The sequence below is a fragment of the Callithrix jacchus genome, chromosome 5 (assembly GCF_049354715.1).
Source record: "Callithrix jacchus isolate 240 chromosome 5, calJac240_pri, whole genome shotgun sequence".
Classification (NCBI taxonomy): Eukaryota; Metazoa; Chordata; class Mammalia; order Primates; family Cebidae; genus Callithrix; species Callithrix jacchus.
Window position 1 is genome coordinate 130,988,411 of NC_133506.1, and position 19,444 is coordinate 131,007,854.

The 19,444-nt window shown below is 50.6% G+C and overlaps 1 protein-coding gene, 1 long non-coding RNA gene and 1 pseudogene across 7 annotated transcripts; 1 reads left to right on the forward strand and 2 right to left on the reverse strand.

Moving 5' to 3' along the window:
- Positions 1 to 192: 192 nt before the first annotated feature.
- LOC103793376 (uncharacterized) lies at positions 193 to 17,898 on the reverse strand. Its single transcript, XR_620384.5, has 3 exons — positions 17,782 to 17,898; positions 6,929 to 7,062; positions 193 to 770 (listed from the first exon to the last, which is right to left on the reverse strand). It is a non-coding gene; the product is annotated as an uncharacterized LOC103793376 (long non-coding RNA).
- LOC144582710 (small ribosomal subunit protein uS11 pseudogene) lies at positions 2,964 to 3,775 on the reverse strand (annotated as a pseudogene).
- LOC100386533 (tripartite motif-containing protein 16) lies at positions 8,620 to 18,142 on the forward strand. Of its 6 annotated transcripts, none has more exons than XM_035301735.3 (8): positions 8,620 to 8,692; positions 8,843 to 8,887; positions 9,449 to 10,125; positions 12,534 to 12,623; positions 12,822 to 13,055; positions 14,967 to 15,129; positions 15,334 to 15,396; positions 17,549 to 18,142. In XM_035301735.3, exons 3-8 carry the CDS (start codon positions 9,637 to 9,639, stop codon positions 17,977 to 17,979), a joined length of 1,470 nt encoding a protein of 489 aa, XP_035157626.2. In that variant the 5' UTR covers positions 8,620 to 8,692; positions 8,843 to 8,887; positions 9,449 to 9,636; the 3' UTR covers positions 17,980 to 18,142. The 6 variants fall into 6 exon arrangements, with proteins under 6 accessions (XP_035157626.2, XP_078230733.1, XP_035157625.2 ...); XM_078374607.1 differs by having other exon boundaries at positions 12,297 to 12,623; positions 17,549 to 18,117; XM_035301734.3 differs by having other exon boundaries at positions 12,528 to 12,623; positions 17,549 to 18,117.
- The last annotated feature ends 1,302 nt before the right edge of the window (positions 18,143 to 19,444 follow it).

Consider the following 19,444-nt stretch of genomic DNA (forward strand, 5'->3'; position numbering starts at 1 on the left):
CCAGGGCAGCTGACCAAGTCCTTTTCTCCTGCTACTGAAACCGCCGAAGAGGGTGTTGAGCCTTCTCTCTCCTCCCTTCCATTTTACTGAATCTGAAAAGACCGAGAGAGTGCAGAGAAACAGAAGGTGGGACAGATGGGCTGCCCACCAGAGCGCTGGAAAGAGGCAAGGGGAGGAGTGTGAGATGTGGTATGTTTTTTTTTTTTTTTTTTTGAGATGGAGTTTTGCTCAGTCACCAAGGCTGGAGTGCAGTGGTACAGTCTTGGCTCACTCCAACCTCTGCCTCCCGGGTTCAAGCAGTTCTCCAGCCTCACCTCCTGAGTAGCTGGGATTAAAGGTGCCTGCCTGCATGCCTGGCTAATTTTTGTATTTTTAGTAGACACGTGATTTTGTCATGTTGGCCAGGCTGGTCTTGAACTCCTGACCTCAGGTGATCCGCCTGCCTCAGCCTCCCAATGTGCTGGGATTACAGGCGTGAGTCACCATGCCTGGCTGTGAGCTGGTTTTTAAGGACAATTCTTTCTGAAAGAGAGTGAGTGACTAGGTACAAAGAAGACAAGGAAGAGGATGAGTGAGAAACATTTGGTGACAAGTAATTGGCAAACAAGTATTGATCACTTTAGCATCAGGCAGGGCGTGGGATCCTTAGAAGGTGTTAGTCCCTTCCGGAGAGCACTTTCAGATGTGGAGACAAGATGGACTCACAGCTTAGTGAACAGAGTATGTGGGTGCATCCATCAGGGTCCAACTGGGAGACCACGTGCAGTTGCCTGGTAGTAGAGAAAGGAAAGGGAGGGGTGGGCACTGAGGCATCACAGATGTACGGATTGCAGGGTGCAGTTCTCACTCCTGGGACCTGTGAACTTAGGAGATTCAGGCTAGGCGCGGTGGCTCACGCCCGTAATCTCAGCACTTTGGGAGGCCGAGGCAGGCAGATCACGAGGTCAGGAGTTTGAGACAAGCCCAACCAACATTGTGAAACCCCATCTCTACTAAAAATACAAAATTGTGCCACTGCACTCCAGCCTGGGTGACAGAGCAAGACTCGTCTCAAAAAAAAAAAAAAAAATGGAGATTCAGCTGGGCGTGGTGGCTCACACCTGTAGTGTCTCCCACCACTTTGGGAGGCCGAGGTGGGTGGATTACCTGAGGTCAGGTGTTTGAGACCAGCCTAACCAATATGGAGAAAACCTGTACTAAAAAATACAAAATTAGCTGGGCGTAGTGCCATGTGCCTGTAATCCCAGCTATTCGGGAGGCTGAGGCAGGAGAATCACTTGAACCCAGGAGGTGGAGGTTGCTGTGAGCGGAGACTACGCCATTGCACTCCAGCCAGGGCAACAAGTGAAACAACCTCTCAAACAAAAAAAAAGGAGATTCACCTGCACTTTGGGAACCGACCTGGGAGGATTTCTTAAGCCCAGGAGTTTGCCATCAGCCTGGGCATCATGGTGAGACCCCTGTCTCTACATAAAATTAAATTTAAAATAAAATAAGGTCAAGCACAGCAGCTCACACCTGTAATCTCAGCACTTTGGGAGGCCGAGGCACATCACTTGAGGTCAGACATTTAAGAATGGCCTTGCCATAATGGTGAAACCCTGTCTCTACTAAAAATACAAAAATCAGCCAGGCGTGGTGGTACACGCCTGTAATCCCAACTACTTGGGGAGCTGAGGCACAAGAATCGCTTGAACCTGGGAGGTGGAAGTTGCAGTGGGCCGAGAGTGAACTACTACACTCCAGCCTGGGCAACAGAGAGAGACTGTCTCAAAAAATAAAATAAAATGGAGACTCAAGAGGAGGGGCCCAGTGGAGAAGGAGGTGCTGGTCAGCGGCAGCTGCTGCCTCTCAGAGGGTAGAGAAACCACCAAGAAACCAGCACCACTCCTGGAATCAGCTATGCCAGCACGCAGCAGTGTTCTGTGGTCTGGCTGACAGCAGGAAACACACTGTCCCTTCTTTTTTTCTCTTGCCTGGCAGTCTCCCTCAGCCTGTCCTACCAGGGTGAGGTAGGAGGGGGACACGGGGCTTGGGGCAGAGTTCAGAGGGTGGGATTGGGGCTGAGATGATGAAGGGCTAACTGGCTCAGCCCGCCTTTGATTCCCCTCATGTGTACACACTTCTGCACACACTTAGCTTGCATAGGATGGTGAAAAATGCCAGGTGTCATGGCTCACACCTGAAATCTCAGCACTTTGGGAGGCCAAGACAGGCAGATCACCTCAGGTCAGGAGTTTGAGACCAGCCTGGCCAACATGGTGAAACCCCGTCTCTACTAAAAATACAAAAAATTAGCCAGGCGTAGTGGTGGGCGCCTGTAATCCCAGCTTGAACTAGGGAGGTGGAGGTTGCAGGGATCCGAGATCATGCCATTGCACTCCAGCCTGGGCAAGAGCAAAACTGTCTAAAAAAAAAAAAACAAACAAAAACAAACAAACAAAAAAACAGGGTCTCACTCTGTCTCTCACACTAGAGAGCATAGCTCACTGCAGCTTTGAAATCCTGGACTCAAGTGGTCATCCCACCTCAGCTTCCTGAGTAGCTGGAACTGCAGGCGTGTCATTATGCCTGGCTAATTTAAAAAAAAATTTGTATATAGATGCGGCCTCACTATGTAGCCCAGCCTGGTCTTGAACTCCTGGTCTCAAGCAATCCTCCCACCTCAGCCTCCCAAAGTACTGAGATTGTAGGCATAAGCCACTGTGGCTGGCAATTAGGAGCAATTAACATAGCCTAGAAATACTGTCTCTGAGACAGGGACATAATGATTTGACATTTCATGTCTATTTTGGAGGGAGGGAGGGATTAGTTTTGCTTATACAAGAGTAGTTGTATCTTGTTGTATCCATGGAGGCATGAAGTTGTTTTTCACCATCCTTTTTTTTTATCCAAGACAGAGTTTTGCTCTTATTGCCCAGGCTGGAGTGCAATGGTGTGATCTCGGCTCACTGCAACCTCTGCCTCCTGGGTTCAAGTGATTCTCCTGCCTCAGCCTCCTGAGTAGCTGGAATTACATGCATGCGCCACCATGCCCAGCTAATTTTTGGCTTTTTTTTTTTTACATGAAGGCAATTTATTAACAAAATATTTTGAGAAGTCTTGTTCACAGATGACTACCATGGCGATCCCCCTGACTGTAGGTGCTGTCAGAGGGGATGGGGGTGACGTCCTCAATCTGCCTGATGTTATATCAGAGCCGGCAAGGGCTCTAAGAGCCAACTGGGCACCAGATCCAGGGGTCTTGGTCCTATTTTCTCCTGTGGCCTGGAGTTTGATGTGTAGGGCAGTGATACTCAGCTCCTTGCACCTCTGGGCCACATCCTGGGCAGCCAGCATAGCACCATATGGCGAGGATTCATCTCGGTCTGCCTTCACCTTCATCCCACCAGTGACACGGCAGATGATTTCTTTGCCAGAAAGATCAGTGTCATTGAAAGATGCAAAGATATGGCAGACACCAAATACATTCTCTCCTTCAGCCACCTGAGGTTTGAGGCTGACAACCTGTTCTTCCTTCTTTTCCTTCCCCTTTTAAGGTGCCATTTCTGCACACCATCTCCACACTCCACACCAGAAAGCTAAGTTTTGTATTTTTAGTAGAGACGGGGTTTCACCATGTTTGCCAGGATGGTCTCGATCTCCTGACCTCGTGATCTCCCCGCCTCGGCCTCCCAAAGTACTGGGATTACAGATGTGAGCCACTATGCCCAGCCAGACCTTGTCAGGAGGCTGAAGCAGGAGAATAACTTGAACTCCAGGAGGCGGAGTTTGCAGTGAGCAACGCTGTCTTTACTAAAAATACAAAAATTAGCTGGGCATGGCAGTGTGTGCCTGTAGTGCCAGCTACTTGGGAGGCTAGGCAGAAGAATTGCTTGAACCCAGGAGGCAGAAGTTGCAGTGAGCCAAGATTGCACTACTGCACTCCAGCCTGGCAACAGAGCAAGACTCTGTCTCAAAAAAAAAAAAAAAAAAAGGCAAATGATACTGAATTTCTGAGAATTGTGGACCACATAATTCTGACCAACATTCTCCCTGAAAAGAGCTAGAAAAAGAGACACATATATATGTGATGTGTGTGTGCGCGTGCGTGTGTGTGCGTGCATGTGTGTGTGTGCGTGCGCATGTGTGCGCATATGCATGCCGGTGAATTCTAGTAAAGAATTACAGGACCAAGATCAGTAGAAGAGGGAAACCCAGGGAAGTGACCCAGCATTTTTTCCTTGGTGGATCTGCTGATTCTGGTAGAGGCATATGAGAAGCTGTCAAAGCTGCTCCTGACTCACAGGGATATGGAACAAATATTGGAGATCAGGCTGTGCCAGGGAAAGGCCCAGGTAAAGCCTCTGTGCTTAGGGTTGGGATCCCCGGGAGGCAGGACAAGCCAAAATAGACCCGACCTCTGAAAGGACTGGAGTCCAGCTTTCTTTTTTTTTTTTTTTTTTTTCTGGAATATCTATTTGATTGGTATGTGGTTCTTGGAGTCCAGCTTTCAATCATCTAGTCCCTGATTGGACTAAGGTGATTTAGGACTGCTGGTGTTTCTAGCCTCCTGCCAGTAACAGTCATAAATCCGTTCTGAAGGAATATAGTATCATCCTTAGCCTTCAGTCACCACTCCAGTTCCTTATACATAATGTTCAGTACACAATCAACACAAACCAGGCAGTGAGAGCCAAACATTTGTGCCTCCTGATTTTAAGCAATCAGAAATACACGACACCACGTATGAAAGATGCTCGCCAAAAACCGAACCTGAATCCCAGCAGCTTATGGGAAATGCTGAGAATACAGGAACAGGTGAAATGGTACATGGATATCCAACCAGCCATGCCCAGAAAGGAGAAACTGCAAAGGGCAAACGACTCTGTTTCTTCAACAAAAAAAGTGGCAAGGGGGAAATCATGGGAGACGGAGCTGTTATTATTTTTTGAGTTGAAGTCCTGCTGTGTCACTCAGGCTAGATTGCAGTGGTGAGATCTCAGCTCACTGAAAGCTCCACCTCCTGGGTTCAAGTGATTCTCCTGCCTCAGGCTCCCCAGCCCCGGGACTACAGCTACACGCCACCACACCCGGCTAATTTTTGTATTCTTAGTAGAGTCGGAGTTTGACCATGTTGGCCAGACTGGTCTTGAACTCCTGATCTCCGTTGATCCACCTGCCTTGGCCTCCCAAAGTTCTGGGATTAGAGGCATGAGCCACTGCATCTAGCCCAGTTATTTTTATCATTATTTTTGAGACAGGGTCTTACTCCATTGCCCAGGCTAGAGTGTGCACTGATACAATCTCCACTCATTGTAGCCTCAACCTCTGAGGCCCAAGCGATCCTCCCACACCAGCCTCCCGTAGCTGGGACCGAGGAGGGTGCCACCATGCCTGGCTAATTTTTTTTTTGGAGAGACGGGGTTTCACTGTGTTGCCCAGGCTGGTCTTGAACTCCTGAGGTCAGGCAATCTGCCCACTTTGGCCTCCCAAAGTGCTGGGATTACAGGAGTGAGCCACCACGCCTGGCCTTTGTTTTGTATTTTTTGTTAGATCCAGATTCTAACAGTAAAAATGCATTTATATCGGCAGCTACTGCAAAGCTAAAAAAACACATTTATATGACAATTAGAGACATTTAAACATTGACAGATATAAAGAAATATGTGGGCCAGGCGCAGTGCCTCACACTGGTCAAGAGATCAAGACCGGCCTGGCCAACAGGGTGAAGCTTCATCTCTACTAAAAATACAAAATTACCTGGGCGTGGTGGTGCACTCCTGTAGTCTCAGCTACTTGGGAGGCTGAGGCAGGAGAATCGCTTGGACCTAGGAGGAGGAAGTTGCAGTGAGCCAAGATTGTTCCACTGCACTCCAGCCTGGGTAACAGAGTGAGACTCTGTCTCCAAAAAAAACAAAAAAAGAATAAATAAATAAAAATAAAGGATTATGTGTGTGTGTGAGAGAATAATGTTGTTAAGGGTTGGTTTTCTTTTCCTTTTCTTTTTCATGCAATTTTCTTCTTTTTCTACTGAGTGAAGTTTGGTTTTCAAAAGAGATCATTCTTATCTCTTAAAAGTAAGGATATTCGTGTTTGTGGATGAAAATTCATGTTTGGCATTTGCTTTAAATACTCCAGTGAGGGAAGGAGAAATGAAAGTAGATAATAGTGAAACAAGATTTTTTTTTTTTTTTTTTTGAGACAGAGTCTCACTCTGTCGTCCAGGCTGGAGTGCAATGGCACAATCTCATCTCACTGCAACCTCCACCTTCCAGGTTCAAGGAATTCTCCTGCCTCAGCCTCCCGACTACCTGGAGATTACAGACATGTGCCATCATACCTGCCTAATTTTGTATTTTTAGTAGAGACGGGGTTTCACCATGTTGGTCAGGCTGGTCTCCAACTCCTGACCTCAGGTGATCTGCCTGCCTTGGCCTCCCAAAGTGCTGGGATTACAGGCGAGAGCCACAGCCACCACACCCGGCCTAAAGTTAATTTCTTCAAGCATTTAAATACATGTTTTGTAAGGTTTTTAAAATAAAGGAGATTTAGTCAAGTTTATTGAAACTTTACATTGAGGGAAAGAATATGCTAATTTGACATTTTAGAGAAGTTTAAATGCAAGCGTTTGTTGTCCCAGCTTAGAGATTTGTGGGTGAGGTCTGTGTGTGTCATTCTCATCTTCCAAAACAGTGAGCATTATCTTATGTTATTTTTGGTGGATGTTGACTTAGTTCATGAATGTTGTCAGTTCTAAATGTGGACAGTTGGGCTGGAAGATGAAACTCAGCCTCTTTCAGATCCTAGTAACCCCTGCCAAGCCCCCATCAGTCATATTTCTAAATGAAGACATTATTTTTAAAAGACTTGGGGTTTTTTCCCCTCTGTACTTCTGTGTATGTCAACCTCAACATTTCAAAAGGAAAAGTGCAAAGAAATGTCTTACCTGGGTAACCACTGAAGATCACTCCAGAATCTATTTGATGTCCCAATTTCGCTGTTTGCCAGCGAGGCCTTGAAAGTGATATACCCTTGAGATTTTTCTGTTTGTTCCATTTTGGTTTTGGCTGACTTAGGACCCTAGAAGGAAAACAAACAGTAGCAGCTAATAACATTCTCAAGTCTATTGCTGCTTAGAAAGCATTCTCAAAACAATAAGCTGTGATAAGCCTTGGAGAAGAAAAAGAAGAAGAGGCAAGTAGAAATTCTAGAACTAAAAAATACAATTAGGGCTGGGTGCAGTGGTTCATGCCTGTAATCCCAGTACTTTGGGAGGTCAAGGTGGAAGGATCACTAGAGCCCAGGAGTTCAAAACCAGTCTGGGCAACATGGTAAAACCCCACCTCTACAAAAAAATACAAAAATTAGCTGGGTGTGGCGGCACACACCTGTAGTCCTAGCTACTTGAGAGGCAGAAGGATCGCTTGAATCTGGGAGGCAGAGGTTGCAGTGAGCAGAGATCACGCCACCGCATGCCAGCCTGGGTGACAGAGCAAGACTCTGTCTCAATAAATAAATACATAAATAAATAAATAGGAGGTCAAATAATAAATCACAATAGAAATTAGAAAATGTTTTTAATGTCTGGGCGTGGTGGCTCACACCTGTAATCCCAGCACCTTGGGAGACTGACTCAGGCAGATCATGAGGTCAGGAGATCGAGACCATCCTGGCTAACACAGTGAAACCCCATTTCTACTAAAAATACAAAAAATTGGCTAGGCGTGGTGGCTCATGCCTGTAATCCAAGCACTCTGGAGGCCAAGGCGGGTGGATCATCTGAGGTTGGGAGTTCAAGACCAGCCTGACCAACATGGTGAAACCCCGTCTTAAAAAATATATATACAAAAAATTAGCTAGATGTGGTGGCATGAATCTGTAGTCCCAACTACTCGGGAGGCTGAGGCAGGAGAATCACTTGAACCCGGGAGACGGAGGTTGAAGGGAGCAGAGATTGTGCCACTGCACTCCAGCCTGGGCAACAGAGAAAGACTTCGTCTCAAAAAAAAAATGTGTTTTTAATTTAGTAAAAATGATAATACTGCTTTATCATTTCTAAGTAGCAAAAGCCATACTTAGAAGGGAAAATTGTGTGTATTCCTAAGTAAGAAAGGCTGAAAATCAGGCCAGGCAAGGTGGCTCACATCTGTAATCCTAGCACTTTGGGAAGCCGAGGCAGGTAGATCACCTGGGGTCAGGAGTTTGAGACCAGCCAGGCCAACATGGTGAAACCCCATCTCTACTAAAAATACAAATAATTAGCCAGACGTGGTGGTGGACACCTGTAATCCCAGCTACTCACGAGGCTGAAGCAGGAAAATCACTTGAACCTGGGAGGCAGAGGTTGCAGTGAGCTGCCACTGCACTCCAGCCTGGGCGACACAGTGAGACTCCATCTCACAAAAAGAGAAGCAAACAAGCAAGCAAGAAAGAAAGCAAGGAAGAAGACCCATGATCCAGAGAGATTAAATGAACTGTCAGCAGCTACTGTCTCCCGGGACAAAGGCTCTGGGACAAACTGCTCCTAGAGAGGCAGACTAAATCAGCATCACAGCCCTCCAGTGGCACCCCCTGCCCTGCTGACATCACAAGCGGAATGCTGGGGCTGGTCAAGCTTGAATTATGACCTCAGGGAGCAAAACTGCAGGCAACCTTCAAGAAGGGAAGATGCCTGGATAGGGAGATAGGAAAACATCAGCCAAAGGGAAAGGTGAGGAGGCGGCTGTCAGACCCCAAAAGATGCAAAAAGCTTGGGGTGCGGGCACAATGGACTGATGGGGACCCTTCCAGCATCTGGAGAGTGGGGCTGGGACAAGGGCCAGTGCCTGAGTGCCCAAGGTTCTTTTTCCTGTTGTCACAGGGCAGCCAAGCATCCAGCTCTCCCTGACAAAGCAGAGAGTTTCACGTAAGTACTTAGGCTCCTAACTCTTCCTCCAAGGAAGCAGCTCCTTTCCCTTGTCACAATGTAGCTCCTTCTGCCTGTCAGCGCTCTTGTGTTCCAGAAACCAAGACTGGAAGGAGAAGAACAGTCTTCTTTGTTTTTGAAACTGAGTCTTGCTCTGTGGCCCAGGCTGGAGTGCAGTGGCACAATGTCAGCTCCCTGCAGCCTCCGCCTCCCAGACTCAAGTGATTCTCCTGCTCCAGCCTCCTGAGTAGCTGGGATTACAGGCACCTAGCTAATTTTTGTATTTTTAGTAGAGACAGAGTTTCACCATGCTGGCCAGGCTGGTCTCGGACTCCTAACCTCGGGTGATCGGCCCACCTCGGTCTCCCAAAGTGCTGGGATTACAGGTGTGAGCCACTGCACCCAGCCCACAATCTTCAATTTATGTCCCCCAAGTGGGTTGATAAATGACAGTCCCTGCCTGCAATGGGCAGACAGCTGCTACTAAGAGGAAGACAGGAGAACTTTCTCAATGCCCCAACCCCGTCTCAGCTTCTGCATGGCTTTGCTCTGTCTTCCCAGGGCCACTACAGAACGAGGACCAAGGCCCAGCACTGCAGCCCCCTGTCCAGCCCTCGAGACCTCCCCAAGTCCGGCTCCTGATGAGGAACAACAGCAATCTCCACATGCTAGAGGACCAACTCCTCTGTCCCTTTTGCCGAGAGGTGTTCTGCAACCTGGTCACCACCGCCTGAAGTCACAACTTCTGCATGAACTGCCTCCAAGGTTTCTGGAACCACCAGGCTGCCATGGGCGAGAAGCTCTATTGCCCCCAGTGCCAAGAGGGCTACCCCTCCAGGCCCTGCCTCTGTAAGAATGTCATTCGAGGGGAGATGGTGGCCAGCTTCATCCAGGCCAAAGGCCAGGCCTCAGGGTCCTTGTGGCCCCTGGCTCAGTCCCAGGACGTGGCCTGCGACTTCTGTTCCACCCCGAAGCTCAAATCTGTCAAGTCATGCCTGCAGTGTGTGGCCTCCCTGTGCAAGAAACACCTGCGCAGCCACTTCGAGGACCAGATGTTCAAGGATTACCAGCTGCTGGAGCCCGTGTGGGATCTCAAGAACTGCTTGTGCTGGAAGCACCACAGTCTGCGGCAGACGTACTGTCGCGCAGAAGGCTGCTGCGTGTGTGGGGTCTGTCTACTGGAGGAGCACAAGAACGACGACATCACCTCGCTGGAGGAGGAGCGTGCACACAAGGAGGTGAGGTGGGAGAAGATGGGGGACTCTCAGTTCTCGGGGTCTTTCATGTTTCCTTGGAAGAAAATCAAGCAGTTGTCCAGGCGCGGTGGCTCATGCCTGTAATTCCAGCACTATGAGAGGCCGAGATGGGTGGATCACGAGGTCAGGAGTTCAAGACCAGCCTGGCCAAGATGGTAAAACCCCATCTCTATTAAAAAAAAAAAAAAAGAAAAAGAAAATCTAACAGGCTATTAAAGTCATGGTCACTGGGGTCATGTTGTGGCATAAAAATGTACTAGTGAGTTAAATGAGTAAGGATTCAGAATTCTATGTATGGAGCCTATATCCACATATCAAAATACAAGCGTATCACCTTAGGTTGTGTGAACCATTTCCTCCATTTTCTTTTCTTTCTTTTTTTTCTTTTTTTTTTTGAGACGGAGTTTTGCTCTTGTAGACCAGGCTGGAGTGTAATGGCACGATCTCGACTCATTGCAACCTCTGCCTCCTGCGTTTAAGCGATTCTCCTGCCTCAGCCTCCCAAGTAGCTGGGATTAGAAGTGTTAGCCACTACACCCAGCTATATTTTGCATTTTCAGTAGAGATGGGGTTGACCTCACCATGTTAACCAGGCTGATCTCGAATTCTGGACCTCGGATGATCCACCCACCTCGGCCTCCCAAAGTGCTGGAATTACAGGCCTGAGCCACTGCTCCTGGCCTATTTGTTTTTGTTTTTGTTTTTTTACTACTCTGAGTGTTTCTGTGACTGTATTTTTTAATAGTGGAATTCTTATATTTTAGATTTCCTATCATGTATATTCCATTAACAGTGCTATTCTAACATAGCCCTGTCAGTGATTCATAGCAAGATAAGGAACTTGTGCCAGAACCTAAACCAACTTCACTAAGCAGAATTAGTTCGATTGACACTTTTTTCTGTTCTGTGTGTGTGTGTGTTTCCATGTCAATATATTGCTCTGTCCCCCAGGCTGGAGTACAGTGGCTCAATCTCTGCTCACTGCAACCTCTGCCTCCCAGGTTCAAGCAATTCTCCTGCCTCAGCCTCCCAAGTAGCTGGGATTACAAGCACACATCACCACACTTGGCTAATTTTTGTATTTTCAGTAGAAACAGGGCTTCATCATGTTGGCCAGGAGGGTTTCAAACACTTAACCTCATGATATGCCTGCCTCAGCCTCCCAAAGTGCTGGGATTACAGGTGTGATCCACTGCATCCGGCTGACATGTTTTTCTTTTCTTTTCTTTTCTTTTTTTTTTTCTGTTTTTTTGAGATGGAGTCTCGCTCCTTTGCCCAGGCCGGAGGGCAGTGGCGTGATCTGGGCTCACTGCAATCTCCACCTCTTGGGTTCAAGCGATTCTCCTGCCTTAGCCTCCAAGTAGCTGGGACTGTAGGCATTCGCCACCATGCCTGGCTAATTTTTGTATTTTTAATAGAGACAGGGTTTCACCGTGTTGGCCAGGCTGGTCTCAAACTTCTACCCTCGTGATCCACTGGCCTCAGGCTCCCAAAGTGCTGGGATTGGCCGGCCCCAGCCAATACTTTTTACATTGCAAGATTTTGTAAAACAGCTGGGCGTGGTGACTCACTCCTGTAATCCCAGCACTTTGGGAGGCCAAGGCAGGAAAATCACTTGAGCTCAGGAGTTTGAGACCAGCCTGGGCAACATGGCAAGACTCCATCTCTACAAAAAGTAGAAAAATTAGCCTGGTGTGATGGTCAGGAGGCTGAGGTGGAAAGATGGCTTGAGCCGGGGAGGCGGAGGTTTCGGTGAGCTGAGATTGCACCACTGTGCTCCAGCCTGGGAGACAAATTTAGACTCTGATTTAAAAAAAAAAAAAAAAGACTTGTCAGTGAAGGACAGACTACATTGATTACCCTGATTTACAACCTTGCATGAGCTTCTTACTTTGCTAAGGACCAGCAGTGGTTCATGGACAGCACTTGGAATCGCACTATTTTATAACAGTGAAAAATGCTGGGATAGGTGGAGACTAAAGGCTTATGTGGGACTTGGGCCTGGCAGCACTGCCCCAGGGAGCCCACATGGCTGTGTACCTGCTAAGCCCCTCCTGCCCCACCACCTCCCAAGCTCTCCAAGACCCTTTCCTGTGGCCTGAAACTCTATGGTCATCACTGTTAGGAGCAAATAACCTGATTCCTTCAAATAGAGACAGGCGTTCAGAGAGCGAGAGCAGCCCTCCAAGCAGAGGTTTGGACCATGGGCCATCCAGCACTGCTCTCTCATTGTCACTGAAGCTGAGCAGATGAATGCACAAGGTATGTCTCTTCTGGGCTCAGACATGGGCCTATCTGCAGAAGGGCTTCTCCAAGGCCACCTCTCTAAATCAGAGGACCCTCCTCCTCTCCCACCTACCTCTCCCCCCTACTCCCCACCCGAGGTCCAGGTTCAAAATGTCCAGGACACTATGGAGAACCAGATGCTGATCATCACTGCTGACAGCTGGAAGCACCAGGGCCGGGTGGCCTTTCTCTCGGTAAGGTTGGCCCGCCCCACCCAAGGCCCAGACTTCCCCAGGCCCTGCACTGGGCTGCAGAGACCTCTTAGGACTTGGAGTGGTTGACGTGGGACTGGGCAGGCAGAGACAGGATGCCTAGGCAGGCTCCGGGCTGTGACAGTGGGGGTGCTGGACTGGAACTCACAGACGACTCTCTACATACGCCCCAATCCCCAGAAACTGATCCAGACAATGAGAGATGAGGTGAACACCTGCTTCTCGGAGATCATCCAGGAGGTCAAACAGCTGCAGGTGAGGATCTTGGATTTCATGGAGAAGGAGGAGGCAGCCGCCCTGGAGAAGCTGAGCAGCTCCATACAGCAGAGCCACAACCGGCTCCTCAAGCTGAAGGGAGACAGCGTCTGGCTCCACACCCTGCTCATCAACCAGAGCAACCAGCAGCTTCTGCAGGCAAGGTCCCACCCCGCAACCTCTGGCTCAGGCCCCATCGCAGCCTCCACTCTCCCTCCACCCACAAACATACCAGATCTCGGCCGGGCATGGTGACTGATGCCTGTAATCCCAGCACTTTGGGAGGCTGAGGTGGGCAGATCACCTGAGGTCAGGAGTTCAAGACCAGCCTGGCCAACATGGTGAATCCCTGTCTCTACTAAAAATACAAAAATTAGCTAGGCATGGTGGCAGGCGACTGTAATCCCAGCTACTCGGGAGGCTGAGGCAGGAGAATCACTTGAACCTGGGAGGCAGAGGTTGCAGTGAGCCAAGATCGTGCTATTGCACTCCAGCCTGGGAGACAAGAGCAAAACTCTGTCTCAGAAAAAAAAACACACACAGCATATCTGGCCCAGACTTTGGATGAGTGATCAGCCTTTAGGGTACATCACTGTGTCCATCCCCCCACCTCAGTGAGCCTTCCCATTCCAGGCCATCTGTCTTGGGCTTGCACCAACACCCTTGTCTTTCTCCACTTCAGCGCTCAGCCTTACCCCAGCTTTCCTGCCTTGGTTTCCCTGGACCACATGGGATTCCAGGCATCTGACACAGTCTAAGTTTCTTCAGATTTCCCTGGATCACAGCTAAAAGTGAGGCCAGAACAATCACTATAGCCTGGATTGAAACCCCTTTTCCAGCCCAGGAGGTGGAGGTTGTAGTGAGCAAGGATTGCACCACTGGACTGCAGCCTGGGCAACAAACGAAGACCCTGTCTCAAAAAAAGAAAATAATAATAATTGTGAAATGCCTTTTCCTTCCCCAGTCCTGGTCTGGCCCCGAAGCCTGGAATGCTGCTGCTGTATGTAGCAGGTGGGACCAAGCCGCAGTTTTTGGATGAGGCCTGGAGCTGCCCAAAACCTGTGGTGGTTGGGAACTCCAGCTTCCTTTCTTTCTTTTCTTTTTTTTTTTTTTTAAGACGGAGTTTCACTCTTGTTACCCAGACTGGAGTGCAAAGGCACGATCTCGGCTCACCACAACCTCCACCTCCTGGGTTCAAGCAATTCTCCTGCCTCAGCCTCCCGAGTAGCTGGGACTACAGGCGCACACCACCATGCCCAGCTAATTTTCATATATTTTTAGTAGAGACGGGGTTTCATCTTGTTGACCAGGATGGTCTCAATCTCTTGACCTCGTGATCCACCTGCCTCGGCCTCCCAAAGTGCTGGGATTATAGGCATAAGCCACCACGCCCGGCCTTCCTTTCTTTTTTGAGACGGAGTCTCGCTCTTATTGCCCAGGCTGGAGTGCAATGGCACAATCTCAGTTCACCAAAACCTCTGCCTCCCAGGTTCAAGCGATTCCCTGCCTCAGCCTCCCAAGTAGCTGGGATTACAGGCATGCGCCACCATACCCATCCAGCTAATTTTGCATTTTTAGTAGAGACGAGATTTCTCCATGGTGGTCAGGCTGGTCTCGAACTCCCAACCTCAGGTGATCTGCCTGCCTTGGCCTCTCAAAGTGCTAGGATTACAGGTGTGAGCCACTGCGCCCAGCCCCAGCTTCCTTTCTTAAGCTGCCAACACACCCTGGGCAGACGTCTAGGGCAACTGCTCACCTTAGCCCCTGTACACAATAGGAAGCATTTGGCAATGGCTTTTACTAAGAAGTTCAAGGCGCAACAGAAATCCTCCCATCATTTTCTGAAAATCTCCTTTGCCTAATAATGCACACTAGGCCACAGTGCCTAAGCCCTTGGCAAAGCCCTGACCTCTGATGTCCAAACAGCTGGGAGGAGGGAAAGGAGATGCCCAGGTTTGAAAAGGGGGAACTTCCACTCCACCAGTCCGTAGTTTGGGGGGCCTCTGGGCCCCTGGCATCTGTCTAGACCCTGGCTAACAGGTGGTACCTCTGGCACCTCCCTGCATCCAGGAGTTCCCCAGGCTGAAGCAGTTCTCAGCCCATATGGAACCCCTGATGGGCATCAATTGTGAGGAAACGCAGAGCTTCTCCCAGCTGCCAGAGACCCTGGCTGAGCTCTGGACCCAGATGCTGGACATGGGCCTCAGCTTCTTCAACCAGCTCCTTCTGAAGGGTGAGTCCCTGGCAGCCTGGGGCCTGCATTTCAGGGGCTAGGATGGCCCTGCAGGGCAGTGGTTGGGGTTCTGAGCACTGGGAGAGCCCTGCCTGCTGTGTGCACCATCCCCAGGTGCAAAAGCCCCCTGGATGCCCATGCCTCTCTCCAGGAGGATATGGGGCTATGAGAATGTCCTCAGCAAAGCCCTTCCATCTCCCCTAGGCATTAAGATGAGCTCCTATGAGGTGCTGCCCACAGCTGTGGACAGGAAGACACTCCTCAAGTGTGAGTTCTGGGTCCTGGGATCTAGTCTCCAGGATGGGAAGGAAAGGAGCTGAGTCATGGTTGACTTGTCTTCCCCAGCCCCTCCTCTACTCAGGCCAGGGCCTCCAGGGAGCTGCCAGCTCTCTCTTGCCCTGACCTCTCCCTTTGAACTGGAGACCTCAGAAGGACTTGGTCTCAACCTCAGGCCCCTGGTAGGAAAAGGAGGAGACGCTGTCCCATCCTACGCTCAAGGGCGAAGCAAGGACTCACTTCCCCAGCGGCTCCTTGGCCCATGTGTGGCACAACGCCTGCCCTCAGTCAGATGCCTGCCAACCTCCCTTGGGCTTCACCCAAGTCAGCTTGGATTTGGATGGGCTCCGTCCATTTCTTTCTTTCTTTCTTTCTTTTTTTTGAGACAGAGTTTTGCTCTATCACCCAGGCTGGAGTGCAGTGGCGTGATCTCGGCTCACTGTAACCTCTGCTCCCCGGTTCAAGCAATTCTTCTGCCTCAGTCTCCCAGTAACTGGCACTGCAGGCAAACGCCACCATACCCAGCTAATTTTTGGATTTTTAGTAGAGATGGGGTTTCACCATATTGGCCAGTCTGGTCTTGGATTCCTGACCTCATGATCCACCTGCCTCGGCCTCCCGAAGTGCTGGGATTACAGGCATGAGCCACCATGCCCGGCTGGTGGGCTCTGTCCATTGTTTTTTTAAAAAATGGAGTCTCACTCTGTCACCCAGGCTGGAGTGCAGTGGCGGGATTCTGGCTCACTGCAACCTCTGCCCCACATGTTCAAGCGATTCTCCTGTCTCCGCCTCCCAAGTAGCTGGGATTACAGGCACCTGCCACCACGCCCAACTAATTTTTGTATTTTTAGTAAAGACAGGGTTTCACCATATTGGCCAGGCTGGTCTCAAACTCCTGACCTCGTGATCCCCCCTCCTTGGCCGCCCAAAGTGCTGGGATTACAGGTATGAGCCACCGCACCAAGCTGGTGGGCTCTGTCCATTTCTTTCTTTCTTTTCTTTCTTTCTTTTTCTTTCTTTCTTTTCTTTCTCTTTCTTTCTTTCTTTCTTTTCTTTCTCTTTCTTTCTTTCTTTCTTTCCTTTTCTTTTTCTTTCTTTGAGAGGAAGTCTTGCCCCGTCGCCCAGGCTGGAGTGCAATGACACAATCACTGCAACCTCCACCTCCCGGGTTCAAGCGATTCTTCTGCCTCAGCCTCCTGAGTAGCTGGGATTACAGGCACTCGCCACCACACCCAGCTAATTTTTGTATTTTTAGTACAGATGGAGTTTCACCATGCTGGCCAGGCTGGTCTCAAACTCATAACCTCAGGTGATCTGCCCACCTTGGCCTCCCAAAATGCTGGGATTACAGGCATGAGCCAATTCGCCAAGCCCCAACTCAGTCTTGTTTCCCTGAACAAACAGAAAGGGAGATTGATGAGGCCAGGTGCAGTGGCTCAGGCCTATAATCCCAGCACTTTGGGAGGCCAAGGCAGGTGGATCACGAGGTCAAGAGATGGAGACCATCCTGGTCAACAAGGTGAAACCCCGTTTCTACTAAAAATACAAAAATTAGCTGGGCATGGTGGTGCATGCCTGTAGTCCCAGCTACTCGGGAGGCTGAGGCAGGAGAATTGCTTGAACCCAGAAGGCGGAGGTTGCGGTGAGCTGAGATTGTGCCACTGCACTCCAGTCTGGGTAACAACAGTGAAACTCCGTCTCAAAAAAAAAAAAGAAAGGGAGATTGATGTTAGTGTCTGATGGCAGGGGGAGGGGGATGACCTAGCGCAGCACTCACTCACCCTACAGGCTGAGGCAGGAGGCAAGTTCAGGGTTGGAAGGGGTGAGTGGGTCAGGGATGGCTCCCAGGAGCCTGGGTGGAAACATTCCCTGACTTCCATGCAAATGTTTGGCGGCAACAACAACAAATATATATATAAAGGCCGGGTGTGGTGGCTCACGCCTGTAATCCCAGCACTTTGGGAGGCCGAGACAGGCGGATCAAGAGGTTAAGAGACCAAAACCATCCTGGCCAACATAGTGAAACCCCGTCTCTTAAAAAAAAAAAAACAATTAAAAATTTTTAAAAATTCAAAAAATGCTTAGCAACCCAGCGCCCTGCCCTGGGGGCTGCTGAACCGGCTTCCCCACCTCCACCCTCTAGGTTACCGCAACCTGAACTTCGACCCCACCGTAGCCAGCGAGGAGCTGTTCCTCCTCAAGGAGACCCACTCGGTGCTGAACCTGGGCATCCACCTGGAGCCCCCGAGACAGGATGGCCCCTTCTCGGGCTTCAACCAGTGGCCGCAGGTGCTGTGCTCGCGCGGCCTGTCCGAGGGCCGCCACTACTGGGAGGTGGAGGTGTCCAACTCGTGGGTGTGCCTGGGCATCACCTACCGCTCCCGCTCCCCGCTCCGCGGCCTCCTGTGCTGCAGCGTGGTCTATCTGCTGGGCCGCAACCCCTACTCATGGTGCCTGGAGTGGTTCACGCTCAAGTTCTCGGCGTGGCACAACGAACAGATGGTGCTGCGCGGCGCCTACCACCGCGCACGCTGGGCGTGGCTGCCTGTCCTACGGCCTGGCGGGTGGCGCTAGCCTCCTCTACCGCTTCCTGGCCGCCTTCCTCGAGCCGCTCTACCCCGCGGTCATGGTCAGCAGCGGCAACTCGGCCACTCTGAAGCAGCGCCCGGACCCCGAGCCACAGGCGGCCGTCCATAAATAAAGCTGGACTTAACTAAGCGCAGGCTGGCGCGCTAGGGAAGTCGCCGGCCCTGCGCGGTCCCACCTCCCAAAACGCAGCCGACCCTTCCTCGCCACAGCCACAGGAGGGCTCTGAATCTGGCTGGAGTTCCTCAAGTCACAGCGCGGGACGGGGAGGGGAGGCAGTCTTGTGGCCATGTGGGTCGGGGGGTTCCACAGCCCGCTCCCAACCCTCATCCCAGCAGAGGCCCGGCCTTGGTTCTCCAGGCTGCTCTTGGCCACTCGGCGCTGGGGCCTGTCCCAAAGGTCTTGTCGTCTGAGAGTGGGCAAAGCTTGGGCCAGGTGGTCAGACTGAGAGGTAGCACTGGATAGATTGGGGTACGCGTAGACTATCTGACTGGCTTCATTGTCGGCTGGGAGGTCAAACTGGAGGAGCCCAGGCCTCCCTCACATCCAAAAATGATAGGCTGGGGACCCAAGCCCAGGCAGGGGTGGCGCTGCTGTCCCTGCTGCCCAGAGCAGAGCTGCTCACTCATCTGGTGTTTTACAGCCTGGAGATGGCGTGATGCTGTCATGGGTGAGTAAACCTTAAACCCCCTCCACCCCGCTGAATGCTGCTGAAAGCGGCACCCCCATCCCCAGCCATCACCAACCCACTCAGCTCCCAGAAGGTAGCACTGCCCACAGCAAAGGGGCCATGTCCACATTCAGGCCTCTGCCATCCGACCAGAGGCTGAATCCAGGCTGAGACACTACTGTCTGTCTGGGGAAGCTGAAGATCTGGGCACACCATGGAGTCCCTCTGCATTTCCAGCCACAACCAGCCACTTGTTCCTGTGGCTTCTCAAGCGAGAGCTCTCAGTGAGGTTAATGATTGGCTCTGAAGAGGAACTGATACCAATCACGGGAGAAAAAAAATCCCAAGAGCAACGCATTCCGAACCAGGCTGCACGGTGCCCCCAGCGTGTTCCTGAATTGCGTCTCCACCTGGCCTGTTCCTGGAGAAATTAGTGACCCGGGTTTTTCCTTTGAAGTGGTCATTTTGGAGCCAGGAGGGCACAGGGAGGGCAGAGTATGCTCTGAAAGTTGTGGGGGAGGGGTGGGCTCCTCTGAGGAAGCCCTGGCTGTAACTTCGTGGTGGCCTTTCTCCCTGGAGTCTTCGCCCAGCACCAATCCCAGTGACTCATTCGCTGAAGGCTGCTGCCCCTATGAAGTAAGGAATGAGTTCAAATTCTTTCTGCCTTATTGAGAGACCTTTTATCCAAAACCCACATCTTACCTCCCCACCCTAGTCTTCCTCCTGGCCCCAGTGGCCGCAGGCTTCTGCAGAAGAGGGCTCAGGTCAGGAAATGCTGAAAAG